Source organism: Ovis aries, chromosome 1 (assembly GCF_016772045.2).
Source record: "Ovis aries strain OAR_USU_Benz2616 breed Rambouillet chromosome 1, ARS-UI_Ramb_v3.0, whole genome shotgun sequence".
In the NCBI taxonomy this organism is placed as follows: domain Eukaryota; kingdom Metazoa; phylum Chordata; class Mammalia; order Artiodactyla; family Bovidae; genus Ovis; species Ovis aries.
The window spans coordinates 10,022,673-10,038,790 of record NC_056054.1 but is presented as its reverse complement, the minus strand read 5'-3'; the positions used below and the strand labels follow the sequence as shown (position 1 = coordinate 10,038,790).

The 16,118-nt window shown below is 46.0% G+C and overlaps 3 protein-coding genes across 15 annotated transcripts in view; all 3 read left to right on the top strand.

Moving 5' to 3' along the window:
* ZMYM6 (zinc finger MYM-type containing 6) overlaps positions 1 to 3,846 on the top strand; it is a 46,308-nt gene extending 42,462 nt beyond the window's left edge. For all 12 annotated transcript variants that reach the window (XM_012189978.3, XM_012190033.5, XM_012190083.5 and 9 more), the window contains one exon: positions 1,892 to 3,846. In XM_012189978.3, coding sequence (XP_012045368.2) covers positions 1,892 to 3,723 — 1,832 coding nt within the window. In that variant the 3' untranslated portion in view covers positions 3,724 to 3,846. The remainder of the gene's footprint in view (positions 1 to 1,891) is intronic.
* A 1,507-nt stretch (positions 3,847 to 5,353) lies between these two features.
* On the top strand, positions 5,354 to 8,793 carry TMEM35B (transmembrane protein 35B). 2 transcript variants are annotated; one of them, XM_015091850.4, is made up of 3 exons: positions 5,538 to 5,657; positions 7,108 to 7,288; positions 8,241 to 8,793. In XM_015091850.4, exons 1-3 carry the CDS (start codon positions 5,550 to 5,552, stop codon positions 8,336 to 8,338), a joined length of 387 nt encoding a protein of 128 aa, XP_014947336.2. In that variant the 5' UTR covers positions 5,538 to 5,549; the 3' UTR covers positions 8,339 to 8,793. The 2 variants fall into 2 exon arrangements, with proteins under 2 accessions (XP_060273080.1, XP_014947336.2); XM_060417097.1 differs by lacking the exon at positions 7,108 to 7,288 and having other exon boundaries at positions 5,354 to 5,657.
* Positions 8,794 to 8,977: 184 nt separating this feature from the next.
* LOC101114743 (platelet-activating factor receptor-like) lies at positions 8,978 to 13,749 on the top strand. Its single transcript, XM_027962424.3, has 2 exons — positions 8,978 to 12,204; positions 12,738 to 13,749. The coding sequence occupies exon 2, from the start codon at positions 12,751 to 12,753 to the stop codon at positions 13,747 to 13,749; it is 999 nt and encodes a 332-aa protein (XP_027818225.1). The 5' UTR covers positions 8,978 to 12,204; positions 12,738 to 12,750.
* Positions 13,750 to 16,118: the final 2,369 nt, after the last annotated feature.

The window sequence follows — 16,118 nt, the reverse complement described above, 5'->3', positions numbered from 1 at the left end:
GCTCTCCACGTGCAGTAAGTCTGGTCTCTGCTTTGTGTGCTTGTTTCTGATTTTTTAAGAAAGAAGAGTCATTGACAGTTTCTTAAATGTGAAAATCATTAATTCTTGGATCACCTACTTTGAACATCTAATTTACTCCTTTTGTATTTATGGTCATTAACAAACACTAATAACTACTAAATTGAATCCATATGTACCAAAGCATTATGTGGACAGTATCTTCTGAACGAGCATCTTCTGTACATGTGCCTTGCTCTTGAGATGTACTGACAGACTATTATAATTACTAAATACAAATTTGGTTAAAAGCCTTAGTGGATTAACCTTGGTTCTTTTTTAAACACTGAATTAATTTACTAAAAGTATAACTATATGTCTGAGGTATTGGTGATCAGGAAAATTTTTTGAAAATGTTGTATACTCTTGCCCCAATCCATGTTAACTGCTTTTAATCCCACTACCCTTATATTTTCAAGTATTTTTATAGCCTGTTCTGCCTGAAACATTTTCTTTGACTTATTATTTTATATTGGAGTATATAACCAATTAACAATATTGTGATAATTTCATGTGGACAGCAAAGGTACTCAGCCATAAATATACTGCCGAAAACTTTTTTTGCTATTTCTTTTTAATGATAATTTTACTTCACAGAATATACTATATTTAAAAGCTTACTCTGTCAACAACTAACCATGAGTTTTTATGTAGGATGTCTTTCTTTTGGTAGGAGTCAAGGAGAATTCTGTTTTCCTTCCTCAGTAAATCTGATTTGTTTTATATTCCTGTTAAAATGATACACTCTTTGTTTACCTATATTTTATATTAAATACACATCCACATATGGAAGGTAGTAAGGGATCTGTGGACAGCTACATATGTGGGTATGTGTGTGCTTATTACATTTTTTGAATTTCGAGATTCTATTAGGATGTTTTCCATATACTGTTGTAAACTACTTTTTTACTGGACATTGCATGAAAACATTTCATATCAACATAAATTTAAATATATACTGAGATTCTTAATGGATGCATAGATTCCAATGTATATAACATATGAATATATATATAACGTATATCCATCTTCCTAAGGTTGAACATTTAGATTGCTGCCTGTTTTTTAATGTTATAAACAGTATTGAGTTAAGGGTGTATAAACAGATCTTTCTTCACTTGTATAATTATATCCTTAGGATAAATCCTAAGTAGTGGGATTACTGATTCAAAAGCTGTCATAGATTGTTAAGGCTTAGATTTTAATGTGTTACTGCAGAATTACCCTCCTGAAAAGTTATATCAATTTATGCTCCAGCTAGCAATGTTTGAGAACATCCATTTCTCAGCACTTTGACACTGGGTATGAAACCCCTTTCCCCTCAACTTTAATTTTGAAAAATTCAGAATTTGGAAAGGTTGAAAATACAGCACAATGAATGAGTATATGAATGGATGGGTATATGAATATATACAATGAATATACCCTTCATCTAGATTCACTAAATATTAACTTTTTTCAGCATTTTTTTTCTCCTCTTACTCCCGTCCCCACATCTTTTAAAAAGTAAAATAGTTTATTTTTAACTTGGTGTATTCTGTAGACATCACCCTAATTCCACTAACGTATTAAATACATGGCATTGCTAGGACATGTATGACTGCCTACAGCTTTATTAATACTACTGTCAGTGACCAAGCTTTGAACAAACAGAAATTCAGCTAAAAGCTGAATTAAAAATGGCATCATGGAAGTATTATGGTTTGTGTTTAAACCTTAATTAGTATATGCTCTTGAGAAATATAAATAGTAACAAAATATAAATTTTAAATGCTTGGGGGATAAACATAAATTGCTTATTCTTGAAAATAACTGATTCAAATATTTCATTCAGATTTATCTATGCCTAATGAGAAAAATGATGTGGAACTTGATTCTCCACCTGCAAAGAAAAAAAGAATAGGTTTTTTCCAGACTTATGATGCGGAATATTTAAAAGTTGGTTTTATTATCTGTCCGGGATCAAAAGAAAGCTCACCGAGGCCACAGTGTGTCATCTGTGGAGAAATTTTATCCAGTGAAAACATGAAGCCAGCAAATCTTTCTCATCATTTGAAGACAAAGCATTCAGAATTAGAAAACAAACCAGTAGATTTTTTTGAAGAAAAATCTCTTGAAATGGAATGTCAAAACAGTGCTTTAAAAAAGTGTTTACTAGTTGAAAAGTCACTTGTGAAAGCTTCTTATTTAATTGCTTTCCAAATTGCTGCCAGCAAAAAGCCATTTTCCATTGCTGAAGAATTAATTAAACCATATTTAGTAGAAATGTGTTCAGAAGTTTTGGGTTCCAGTGCTGGAGACAAAATGAAAACCATGCCTCTTTCTAATAATACAATTGGACACAGGATTGATGAGCTGTCTGCAGACATTGAAGATCAGCTGATTCAAAAAGTCAGAGAGTCCAAGTGGTTTGCCCTCCAGATAGATGAATCATCAGAAATCTCAAATACCACCCTTCTTTTGTGCTATATTCGTTTCATTGATTATGGTTGTAATGATATAAAAGAAGAATTATTATGTTGCATTGAAATACCTTCCCAAATGACGGGTTTTGAAATATTTGAACTAATAAATAAATATATTGATAGTAAATCTCTGAACTGGAAGCATTGTGTTGGTCTCTGTACAGATGGGGCTGCAAGCATGACTGGTAGGTGTTCTGGCTTAAGGGCAAAAATTCAAGAAGTTGCCACGAATACAGTGGCATTTACACATTGTTTTATTCACCGTGAACATTTAGCAGCAGAAAAGTTGTCTCCATGCTTACATGAAATTCTTTTGCAGTCAGCAGAAATTTTAAGCTTTATAAAGAGCAATGCATTGAATTCACGAATGTTGACAATTTTGTGTGAAGAGATGGGGTCTGAGCACGTGAATTTACCACTTCATGCTGAAGTACGTTGGATATCAAGAGGAAGAATTTTAACAAGATTATTTGAATTACGACATGAAATTGAAATATTTTTAAATCAGAAGCATTCAGATTTGGCCAAGTATTTTTTTGATGAGGAATGGGTTGCAAAGGTGGCCTATTTATCAGATGTTTTTTCACTTATAAATGGGTTAAATTTAAGTCTCCAAGGAACTATGACTACACTCTTCAATTTGTATAATAAAATGGATATGCTTAAGAAAAAGTTAAAAACGTGGTTGAAGCGCACACAAGAGAATGATTATGATATGTTCCCTTCATTTTCTGAATTCTCAAGCTCATCAGGCTTAAATATGAGCGGTATGGCAAGCATTATATTAGAGCACCTGGAAGGACTTTCTCAAATGCTCAATGACTATTATCCACCAGAAGAAGACTTGCGTTCAGGAAATTTGTGGATAATTAATCCTTTTACAAATCACCAAAATAGTAATCTCACGGACTTTGAAGAAGAAAAATTGGCACAATTATCATCAGATTTAAGGTTACAATCAGTATTTAAATCAATGTCTGTAACTCAGTTTTGGATAAACGCAAAGGCAGGTTACCCAGAACTTCATGAAAAGGCAATGAAATGCTTATTACCTTTTTCAACTATTTATTTATGTGATGCTACCTTTTCAGCTTTGACTGAGTCAAAACAAAGAAATCTGTTGGTTTCTGGCCCTGCACTACGACTTGCTGTCACATCTTTAATTCCAAGGATAGAAAAATTGGTAAAGGAGAAAGAATAGTAATCTGCATATTCCTTATTATCAGAGTCTATAATTTTGTGTTAAATTTTGTATGAGTATCTGAAAATAATAATTTCCTAATGTGGATATATGTTCTTGGTGATTAAATATGTGTTTTAATAATTTTTCTCTTTTTGTTGAGGAATTTAATAATTACACATTTATACATAAGTAAGTAAGTGAAGTCGCTCAGTCGTGTCCAACCCTTTGGGACCCCGTGGACTGTAGCGTACCAGGCTTCTCTGTCCATGGGATTCTCCAGGCAATAGTACTGGAATGGATTGCCGTTTCCTTCTCCAGAGGATCTTCCCGACCCAGGGATCGAACCCGGGTCTCCCGCATTGTAGACAGACGCTTTACCATCTGAGCCACCAGGGAAGTTCATAACTATATATAATTTTAATAGTCCAAGGTAGAGAACTTAGCTATTTTATTGATGGATCAGTCATTTGGATTAGTGACAAAGATGTAGGTAATGAAAGGCCGAGGGTTGTTTTTTTTTTTTTTTTTTGGTGTTTTTTTTTTAACTTTTTATTTTTCGTTGGGGTATAGCCAATTAACAGTGTTGTCAGTGTTGTGAGATTCAGGTGGACAGCAAAGGAACTCAGTGAAAGGCCCAGTTTATAGTGTAATAGCTAACACACCTGGATGTTGAAACTGCTTGGCCTTTAGAAACTCATGGGTAGATAGAAAACCAGATCCAAGGAGCGTGGCTAACAGGAAATGGAAGCAGCAGGAGAATTTGAGATCTCTGTTAGGGGCCTCTCTGTCTCTAGACCTGGCTTAGCAAACCTTTCTCATAAGAGGCCAGGTAGTGAATATTTTAGGTTTTGCAGGCAATGCGGTGGGAACTACTCAATTCTCTTGTTGCATCACAAATGCAGTGGTAGACAATACACAGACAAACTGGTTCAATAAAACTACTTATGAACACTGTAATATGAATTTCATATATTTTCAAGTGTCATGAAAGCTACCTTAAATTTTTTTAAAAAATCATTAAAAAATGTAAACAAGCATTGTTAGCTGCGGAGGGGGGGGGAGTTGGTTAAAAAAAAAAAAAAAGCACTTTCTGAATTTGTCTCAGTTTTCTCATCCAGGTTTAGATAGATTTCAGTAAAAGAAAATGGGCCAGGAGTGGACTGTAGGGTTTTGTTCAGTGAAAACGTCTCTACCCACCGCTGCCTATAGCTGAATTTTCAAACACCTTTCACATTGTAATTTCAACTGAGACATATTAGAGCGAAAATATATTTCAGGCAAAGATAAGAAACAGCTTATTTTATAATCACTAGCAATTATTTATTCCTAATAATTTCACAAATAATTTACAAATAATTCTTTGTGCCAGGCGTTGTGCTGTATCTCAGGATTGATACGGCGCTATCCACATTTCAGATGAGGACACCACTGAGGCCTGCTGAAGTTAGGTGACAGCTCCGATCGCCAAGCTAGCGTGGCAGGGGCGGGAGCGACCCCCCCACCCCATCAACGTCTTTTGACCCAAATGGAGCTCTTTTGCAAGCCACGTCCAGATACCCATGTTTGATTCTTCTGCTGTGTCCATATTGGCTGGGAAACTTTCCCTAAATTCAGAAGGGACCGTTTAGTGTCAAAGCAATCGGGCGTCAGTGTCCCCAGCTGTGAGATGGGGATGCCCTGCCTCAGCAGCCGTCTCTTCTCGGAGGGCCGAGCGAGGGAGGCAGCCCCGCTGGGAGGTGAAGTCTTCCGGCCCCCCGGGGAGGGAGGCAACGCCCGGGCGGCAGGGGGCGGGTTTTCGGCGGCGCCTACCCCGGGGCGGGCGCGGCCCGCATGCTTGCTCGGCCATGGCGCTCCCGCTCACCGCTCTGCGCGTGCTGCTGGGCAGCTTCTTCGCGCTCACGGGGGCGGCCAAGCTTTCGGAGCAGATCTCGGCTCCGGTGTCGGAGCAGATGGTGAGCGGCGCGGTGTGGGCGGAGGGCGTTCGGGCGGGGGATCGACCGCGCGGCAGCGGGGGCTGCAACCCCGGCCGTTACCCAGGTGCCCGGCCGGCCCGCCCCTCCTGCCCGCGCCCCGCGGACCCGCCTGCCTTCGGGCTAGATGGCGCTAGCGCTGGGGGAGAGCGCCTGCCCCGCGGCGTACACGTGGGCACCGGCCTGGGGAGTTCCTCCGAGTTCTCTGGCATCCCCTTCCCATCGGGTATCCCTTTCAAGGCAAATCTAGAGTCGGAAGAGGAAAGCTCCCTTTGCGGGAGGGAGTAGGACCGAGCTCCCTTGCTGCCCTCCTTCGTTTGCTTGAGTTCTTGGAAAGTTCACGAGGCAGAGGTTTAACTAATCCCCGCTTAGCCGGATAGGAAACTTGCCCTGAAGGTGGAGTGTTTCTGCTAAATGTTACACGGCTAGTCAGGAAGCAGGACCCAAACTTTAGACCTTCAACTACCTTAGGGAAGCCTGGCGTGATGCCGTCCGTGGGGTCGCAGAGAGTCGACGCGACTGAGCAGCTGAACTGAACTGAACTTAGAATCCGGAATCCTTCCCGGAGCCGGAGAGGGAGGCCTAGAAAGTCGCCCTTCGGCTCCCTGTCTGGTTCCACTCTCGGGAATGCTGACATGCCCTTCTGCACACCAATCCACCCAGCCCCTTAAACCAGCCAGACTTTCTAGACAAAGTACACCCCACCTCCCCGCCCCTGCCCTCTTTTGGCCTGGCTTAGGGTGGGTTGTTTGGGGAAACATCCTCAGAGCCTGACGGCTTAAAGTTTCTTCCTTAGAGCCCTGAGTAGGGGAGGTAGAACTGAGGTTGGGGAGCAGGAAAAAGTAGCCACGCTAAGGGTCCAGGTGAAGTCATGTGGCTCAGGACAGAGTTTGACTCAGTGAGTTGAGTCACTCACTCTGAACCCCTCACTTCCTGTTCTGTCTGCTGCAGTGAGATCTGGGTCCCAGCATATGATATTCAGTAGAATCTGTTTAATGAACAAAAAAGTCTCTCCTTCCATCCCCTTCCTCATCTCCAAATACTCCTGCATAGTAGCCTGAAGGAAGCCAGGCCAGGCAGAAGGAAAGAAGTCATGAAGTTCCCAAGCCTTGGCGCTGGATGAGACGGGCCAAGCCTAGCTTCCTCTTCCTGGAATCTGGGGCGGGGTTGTAAACTGGTGAGAAAGTTCGTCCATCTCTGTACCACCATCCAGCCCTTTTTGGAGCATAAAGTGTTCTCTGATGCCAAAGCTCAGCCCCTCAGGGAGGCCCTCTCCTTTCCAGGCTGGCTGAGGTCAGCCCTGGCCCTGGCCTAGATGTACCAGCTCCTTTGCTGGGGAAGTTAAGGGTGCTGGCGCAGAATGCCCCTGTGGAGCATCTGGGCAGTGGATCCTTGGTGACTGTGGCTGACAGGCATTCCCTGCCACCCCTAGAAAGCCCTGTTCGTGCAGTTCGCTGAGGTGTTTCCGCTGAAGGTGTTCGGCTACCAGCCAGATCCCATGAGCTACCAAGTGGCTGTGGGCTGGCTGGAACTGCTGGCTGGGCTGCTGCTGGTCCTGGGCCCACCGATGCTGCAAGAGATGAGTAACTTGATTTTGACACTGCTCATGATGGGTAAGGGGGGGTGTGCAACCGGGCTGGTGAAATGGGGACTTCTGGGGGAGGGTGATGGAAAAAATCTGACTGTTCTCTTTACTGTTGCCACCCTTTTTTCTCTGGAACCAGAAGCACTTTCTGCTCAGTTGCAGTTTCCATGGTCTTCAGATTAGGATAGGTGCTTTTAAAACTTACACTATAACAATTGTCGGCAGTTCTGTTGGCTGCATGATATTTCTGTCATAAGGATATATTGGAACCTAAAAGCCCCTACCCCTTTCTCTTCACCCCCTGCCCTGAGATGAGGGGAGGGAGTAGCAGCTGCTACTGGACTCATGTGTCTGGCAGGTGGAACAGCAAGAAAGATGGGCCCCCTGAACAGAAAGGCAGATGATTCCTGGAGGGCCCCCTTTTAGTGGCTCTCCCCGCAGGAACTGCCAGTGTACAAAGACAGCTGCTGCTTCAAAGGCCAGACTTCTTCAGGCTCTTCTGTATCCCCTGGCTTTGCGTCACCCTTGCTGCTGGTGCTCCTGTCCTTCTTCCAGGCTGGCTTTCCATCTCCGCAGCGTGCCCCATTTTCAGCTCTTCCCCGCCATGTCCACCACCAGTCCACGGGCCTTCCCTTCCCTTCCCTGGGGATGAGAAAGGAGAAGGATCAGGGGCAATCTGATCCTTCAGAAAATGCCCACCTACTCGCTCCATGCCCTGTTTGGTTGGATTGTTCCTGTTTTCTTTCTTGCCATCTGAGAGGGGCTGTGTTAGTTTAAGAAGCTTCTGATTTCTGGTTCTGCTTTTTCTGGGGGATCAGAGGGTTGAGAGCAGCTAGTTTAGGGGGTGTGTGTGGGGGGAGGGGGACGGTGTTCAAGAGAGGGCTTAGGCTGGAGTGGGTCAGCCTTGGCTGGAGGGCCTTGATCTCCTGGATCTCCCAGGCATTTCCAGGGAGCCTCAGGAACCTCATTTTCCATTCTAGGGGCTATCTTCACTTTGATGTCTCTAAAAGAGTCACTGAACACCTGCATTCCAGCCATCGTCTGCCTGGGGCTCCTGCTGCTGCTGGATATCTGCTAGCTCTAAGTCCAAACCAGAAAAGATGTCCAGACCCACTAGGAAGAAGTCTCCAAGTCCATTCAAGGAATCCTGGGAGTAGAGTGTCTTGTCCCTTCAGGCCATGTCACTGTCAAAGCAGAAACGTGGTGGAACACAGAGCATCACCTTGTTACCCGTATACCCAAGGGTGGCCAGTGTTGAAGTAGACATTTGGTCTACCTGGCCCTGCTTTCTCAAGTAGACATCTGGTCTGCCTGGCCCTGCCTTTCGCTCAGACATTTTACTGCTCTTTTTTTGAAGAGTCCATGTTACATACTCTTAGCATTCCTCATGTCATGCGAAAGTAAATTTAAATCACCCGAACTTTTAATGCCCCCAAATAACTATTGATACTTTATATTCCTTTGTATAACTGTACCTCCCAACTTTCTTCTGTGTCTTTATTCAGATATGTTTTTAATGAAAATGAGACTGTATGTACTACTTTATTTTGCTTGCTTTCTAAACCTAACACACTGTAACTAACACCATTCCATGTCTATTTTATCTCAGTGATGTTAATGGTTGCGTAGTAGTCCACTGTAAGGGTGCAGTGTGATGTATTTATAAAAGCCCCCACTAGGAACATTTGGATTGTTCCCAGTGTTTTTAGCTATTGTAAACCTCACAGTAAATCACCTCTACATACTTATTTTCTCTCCTTTGAAGTGAGGGGCTGATTCAAAAGGCATGCATGTTTTTAAGATTTTATTATAAGCTTAGAATTTACACACTGAGTATGGCAGAATATTACAAATACCTGATTTTGCCTGCTGAGCCACATGAGATAATCCCTCCCATTCCTTTTTATCTCATGCACTTTAGAGTCACAAAACTAACAAAAATGCGCGTTGAGTCATCATTTTACAGGATCTGAAACCGCCAGGGCACTCAGTGCAGTGCTCCTTGGACATCTATGTAGAGGCAGGGGACAGCCAATTCCAAAAGGTGCTGCGTGTTAAAGCAGTGCCGGAAACCTGGGGTGAACTGCAGAAGCCCTGGGGAGTCAGAAGCGTGTGTGTGAGACAGTTCTCAAGGGCCAGTGACCATGTTAGGGTGCCTACTGTCCTATCACCAACCGTCTTCACCTAGGTAGGGAAATGATGTGCTTCCTATCAAGGGAAATAATGAAGAAAAAACGTTCATTTACTTATACAAATACGCTAGCCACCAGCCTACAAATTGCTTTTGCGGGTAGGGTCAGTGGCTTTTTGGAGCCCGCAGGAGTAAAAGAAATCTGTGTATATTACTCCATTTCATCTTCACTATAGAACACTAATTTCTGCTCTGACACTGACAAGCTGGGAATCTCAGGCAAACTGGCACTCTTTGGTGTCTGAAAACACAGTGATGCAGTCTATCTATAGTAGGTGTGTGTGGGTATGTATGTGTATATATATGCATACTACATACGCCGGTGCTGCTCAGTCGTGTTTGACTCTTTGTGACCCCAAGGACTGTAGCCTGCCAGGCTCCTCTGTCCATGGAATTCTCCAGGCAAGAATACTGGAGTGGGTTGCCATTTCCTTCTCTGGTGGATCGTCCCAACGTGGGGATCAAACTTGTGTCTCCTACATTGCAGGTAGTTTCTTCACCTGCTGAGCATCTGGGAAACCCACGACATATACAGTGTCAAAACAATAAGGAACCTTTTTCTGTCATGAGAGGTCCAGAGATAACATAGCTTCAGTTTCAATGGTGCATATTTTGGCTGCTTTACGATGACACCAGACTGATATTCTTTCAACTTTGTCCTCTGCTGCTTTCAGTTTATTGACTACTGACATCAGGGTTGCAAAATAGCTGCAGTAGCTCCAGATAACACATTTGCATATAATATACCACGATGAAAAGAAAGAGGAAAGCTCTTTTAGAAGACCCCTAGGTTTCCCCTCATATCCCACTCTACAGAATTACATCACATTTCCATTCTTACACCAATCACTGGCATGGGGAATGGAATTCCCACGAGGGACTTAGACTAGTTAAGATTTACCCACACTGGTCAAGTGGTCAGCAAAGAGAAGGGAGAGAGTAGGTAGTGCCTCTTACTGCTTACTTGCAAAATATGGGTAATAATGGCAAATATTTTCATAGAGTTGCTGTGAAGACTTAGTGAGTTAAAGTGCTACAATAGTGCCTGCACATAATAAGTGCTCAGTAAATGCTGTTATTAAATAGCAGTTCTACAGATGGGAAAGTGGATTCAGAAAGCGTAAGTGCCCACGTGTCAGTGCTGAGACTAGAATTAAGGCTTGATTGACTCCAGAACCCACACTTCCCACCGCACCAGCTGCCAAAGTCAGAAGTGGGCAGGCGTGGCACCCCTGCTCTTCAACTTGAAGGTAAATGGGATGATCAGTCCAACGTAATTAAATCTGCATTGCTTCCGAGAATTGCCCCTCTGCATGGATATTTCGAAGCTCTTGAAAGTAGAGCCTGGACATCCTAGGAGCCTGGCCTCTTCCCATCTCCACCCCTTCCAGGATTCCACAGCCAGCCTGTCTCCAGCCGGGACTTTGAGTAAAATCTCTCACAGCTGGCATTAGATTGAAGGCCTGGCCTGTAAGGTGATTAGAAGCTACAGGGCCCTGCAAGCTTGACTCTAGGGCCCAACCAGCAGCTGCAGGAAAGGCAGGGTGCTGGAGAAGTAGGCTGGCCAGCTGGTATGGAGGAGTAGTTGGGATTGACAGCAGCAGGAGTATCTTCAGCTTTAGCAGTGCTGCCTCACTCAGAGAAGCCAGGCCTTAGGAAATGGCACCCTCCTCCCCAAACCACAGCCTAAGCATTGGTCAGGTCAGCAGAATGACATTCAGCAGCAAGGCCTTCCTTATCCATTTCTGTCTCCCTCCCTGTGCCCCCATGCCTTGCAATGATACTCCTTTCCTTTGGGGCTCTGGCTGCATCCCACAAACCCCACTCATAGCTGCCACAGGAGGACCCCTGCCCCTCCAGCTGTTGCTCCCATTCTTCATGTCCTGTCTAGGATTAGTTGGTTGATGGGAGGGTCTAGGATGTGTGGGTGGGAGTGGATTCTGCTTTGTCTCAGCTGCTTAGACCCAGGGCCCCAGAGAGCTGTAGCAGCCAGAGCAACAAGAGGTAGGAGTGATCTGGTGGGATGGCAGAGAGAGGTTCAGAGTGGGGAAGTGGAGGGCCGGAGACTTGGTGGACAGTGCCTGGAGGGAGGGGGAGAAAGGGATAGACTCATTCAGGATCCCAGAAAGGATGAGCCTGCAAAGTTCAAAGGCAGAAGTACAAATTTTGGTATTGGAGGAACCAAGTTTTGGGATATCCTAGGAGTGTGACTGTATGCCAAACATAGGAACAGGACATGGGCTTGTGTGCTTATCCCCCCTTGGAGAGAGGGGCAGTATGCCCAGATGTCTTTGTGCTGTTTGACTGAGGTGTCTGTCTCTAACGCTGTGTGTGCCTGTGTGGGTGCACACCTTTATCTGTGTGCTGCCTAGAGGGGAAGGGAGCTAATGGTCATGACGTATCTCCCCAGTGTCAGCCAGTGCTCAGAGTTTTACTTATGTTTTCTCATAATCCTCCGAACAACCCTGTGGTAGGTATTTTAATCTCCGTTTTACAGCAGAGAAGACAGGCTCCGTGAAGCTGAGTAATTTGCCCAAGGTCACATGGCAGATAAATGTGTGTATCTAGAATCTGCCTGATTTCTGGGCCTGTGCTCCATTTGCTTTGCTGTCTAAAGTTCCAAATCAGACCCCGGACTTCTTTGTGGTCAAAAGACGAGGGGGAAGGAAACAGGCTGGAAAGCCTGAGATGTGAAACCTTTTCAGCCCTGCCCAAGGTGCTCCAGGCAAGCCCCAGAGAGGACATTCACCAAGGTAAGTCCAAGGTCACTGTGCAGGGGCCTGTCTCCTGGGTCACTGCATCCTACGGCGGTAACTCCATCCATGCCTCTCCCCTACTGACCTGGATGGCACTGGAGCTGGAGGCTTTCGGGGAAGGAGTCTGTATTCCACCCTGGTTTCTCTATGACTTCCTGTTGGCTCAGCCTTGCTGGGGCTTAATGCACATGCCAGTGCCCCACAAAGTGGAACCCTACTCCACCTATAAGGGGGCACTTGCACCTTCCCAGTCACCAAGGTGAAAAATTTCCAAGCTGTCTGGGATTCCTGACCCGCCCTCATTTCCCACATCTTTCACCAAACTCATTCTACTAACTCTGGCGTCCCCCCTGCTCCACCTCCAGCGGGTGCCGGCGGAACTAATTCCTCATTCCCTCACAGGGGCTTCCCGGCTTCTAGTCTCCTCCCACCACGGATTTTGGAAGAGAGGACGGGTCTGGCAAGGAAAGGCGGGGTGGAGGGCTTCTTGTGCGGCTGGCCTCCACAGTGACCTCTCTTCCTCTTGCTAGTCCAAGGTCCGAGATGAACAGGAGCGTGGGGGACCTTGGCGGCTGCAGCCCCTGGGACGACCCTGCTCGCTTCATTGTGGTGCCCGCGGCCTATGCCTTGGCGCTGGGCCTGGGGCTGCCGGCCAACGTGGCGGCCCTGGCGGTGTTCGTCCGCAGCGGCAGGCGCCTGGGCCAGGCCCTGCGTCTCTACCTGCTCAACCTGGCCCTGGCCGACGTGCTCTTCACGCTCACGCTGCCGCTGTGGCTCACCTACTACCTGGGCCCGGCCCACTGGCCCTTCCCGGAGGCCGTCTGCCGCGCAGCCGGGGCCGCCTACTATGTGTCCACCTACGCGGCCGTGGCCTTCGCGGCGCTCATCAGCGTGTGCCGCTGCAGCTCCGTGCACCGGCCCGGGCCCAAGGCGGCCGCCCGCCCGGCCTTGCGCCGCCGCGGCCCCGCCCGCGCCGCGTGCGCCGCCGCCTGGCTGGCAGGCCTGGCCTGCGCCGCACCCTCGCTGGCCGCCCCGCACGCGCTGCGCCCCGGGCCGGGCGGCGCCTCTCGCTGCCTGGAGCGCGGCTGGGCGCGCGCCGGCCTGGCCTACACCACCGTGGCCTTCTTCACCGCCGCCTTCCTGCTGGTGCTCGCGGCCTACGTGAGCCTGGCGCGGGCGCTCGCCTCGCCCTCGGGCCCAGGCCCAGCCCCCGCCGGTCCGCACCGGCGCGCGGCCAGGACCATGGTGTTGGGGCTCCTGCTGGTCTTCGCCCTCTGCCTGGCGCCTTACCATCTGCTGCTGGCGCCCTGGGTAACGGGGCAGGAGGTCGCCGCGAGCCGCGAAGGCGGCGGATGCCGGGCCACCTCCACGCTCGACGTCCTACACACCCTCAGCCTGGCGTTGCTGAGTCTCAACAGCTGCCTGGACCCTCTCATCTACTGCTTCTCGGTGCGCCGCTTCCGCCAGGACTGCTGGGCGCTGAGCTGCCGTCTGGGGGTGGGGGCATCTGGGGCGCACTCGGCCTCCTTGGCCTCTTCCTAGAAGGGTCCCTGGCCCGCTGCCTGCTTCACCCCTGGCACCCTCCCAGCCGAGTCCTGGGTGGAGGAAGCTCTTTGCAAGGACGTGGATTCCAATTCTGACACAGCCACATACTAGCCGCCTGTAACTGTAGACCTCCAGGCTCTGCCAAAAGGGGAAAAAACGTTCGTTGTTTACGCATAGTATGCCATTGTTTTTAAAATCTCTTGGGATAAACCCCAAAGTCCTTAAAAGGTCCTCCAAGGTCTGACTGGCTCCAGCTTCACTCTCAGCATCCTCTCATCCGCATCTTCCCTCTTTACCACGTCTGCCCGTCTCCATGGGTTGAGTCACATTATCAGTTCCTGGAACAGACCAGTTTCCTGCCCTTCAGGGCCTTTGGAATTGATTGCCAGGAATGATGTCCCTCGGTCTCCTTCACTAATTCCTTTTCATTGTCACCTCCTCAAAGGTGGAAGCTTTCTTGATCAGCACCACATACACCATACCCTAGACTGGATTAGATATGATTGCTCCCTTATAGGTCTTTCCATAATTGCAATCAAGAAATTAACTGGATAGTTCTATCCTTTTTTTTTTTTCCTTAGTTTTTCTCCCTGTAGTTCTTTCTCTTTTCAGAATGTGTTTATGTTGATCCATAAGAAAGGGCCATTTTTATAGACCCAGAAAGGTTGAATAGTGGCAGTTTTATTTTTATCCAATTCGACTTAATGAATTCCATGTTTGCCTTATTTACTGCTTGCTACTGTTCTTTGCACGTAGTAACACTTCACTATGTCAGATGAATGCATGAAATGTGAATATCATTAGCTTAAAATGCCCAAGGACTCATTCAGACACTCCAGTCTCAGATTTTCTTCAAGTGTTTCTGAGATTCTCTAAGCTTATATTACCCAGATGCGTTCCTGACTGAGTACCGAAGATTGCTTCCTTTTGGCTGTTGCTGGTTATCTGCAACTCGTCCATAACCTCCAATAGGCCAAGATTCCTGGGCCAAGACTTGGTGATAACCAAGCTGGATATCCATCCTGCTATTACCTGGGAGAGGGATTGGCCAGACTTGTTGCCTTCAGCTTCAGCTGAGCAGAGTCTGTCACTGGGTGCAAATCCCTGCCAATGGTTCTGGCCTCTGGTTCTTTCTCTCCCTGTGCCTTGATGACTTAGCAGTTGGCTTCAAGTGGGAAAGGGAACCTCTCCCTCTCTTTAGCCATGTTATTGGGGGCTCCATAGCAAGACTGCTTGGGTCTCAAGGAGTTTAGTTTAATGAGTGAGGGCAGCATATTCACGTTACCAAGTCAGCTGGGTCAGGACAAGTTCACCAATCAGCCACCATGTCTTACTATTTCTGTCCTATTACTGAATTTGCCTTCTAATAGTAAGTTTGAGAAATTTCTTCTTTTATTTTTGATAAATTACCTTTCATTGGTCCTTTATTCCTTATTTAAATGTTTTCTTTTGCATTTTAAAAGTAATACACGTTCATAAAAATACAAAGTAGAGAAAAATGCAAAATAGAAAATAAAGGTCTCCCAGTGGTAACCACTATTCACAGTTTCTTGTAGTGTATATCTTTCCAGAGGTTTTCTATTTCAGTACAAATGTATCTATAGTCAATTTCCTCCAAAAATCCACAAATGGGATAGTAGTACAAGGCTTTTCTGTGCTTTCCTCATTTAATATATCTTGTACATCTTTTAATATCAGCACATATTGATCAACCTCATTTTTTTAATAAATGCAAAGTATTTATTTTACTCAATTGATCCCCCTGTTAATGGGCATTTGTTTCTACTGTTTTACTGTGATAAATAATGATGCAATGAGTGTTGCTGTCCACAAATCTTTGCATACTTGTAAATCTATAGAATAAATCCCTGGCAATAATATTGCTGTGTCAAGGAGTATGTATGTGCACTTAAATTGTTTAATCACATCACCAGATTGCCTCCAAAACTGGGGTACCAATTACATACCAATCAACAGCTTGTAACACTCCCTGTTTTACCACACCCTCATTAGAAATGGATATTTTCACTTGCCTCTCTGGACTTCTGTCTATATTTCAACTGTGAGCATAGTTAATTTTTTTTTTTTTTTTTTTCCTAGAAGGCTTCTCAGTCTCCTCCATATTTGTTTGAAACCTGTCTGGGGCAGGAGTAGGAAGAGAAAGGGTATCACCTGAGACCTCGCACTAGCCAAACTTTACCCTGCCTTTCTCACTGGAGGAATTAAGCAAGAGCCCAAATACCCATTGGTAGGTCTGCAGTAATTGTCATCTCTCCTTCCCTGGGAGTTACGTTGGCTCATTCCATGCAACACCGACCATCGTCTCAAGCCAAGGCCAGCAGAAACAGCTTGAGTCCACATCATGA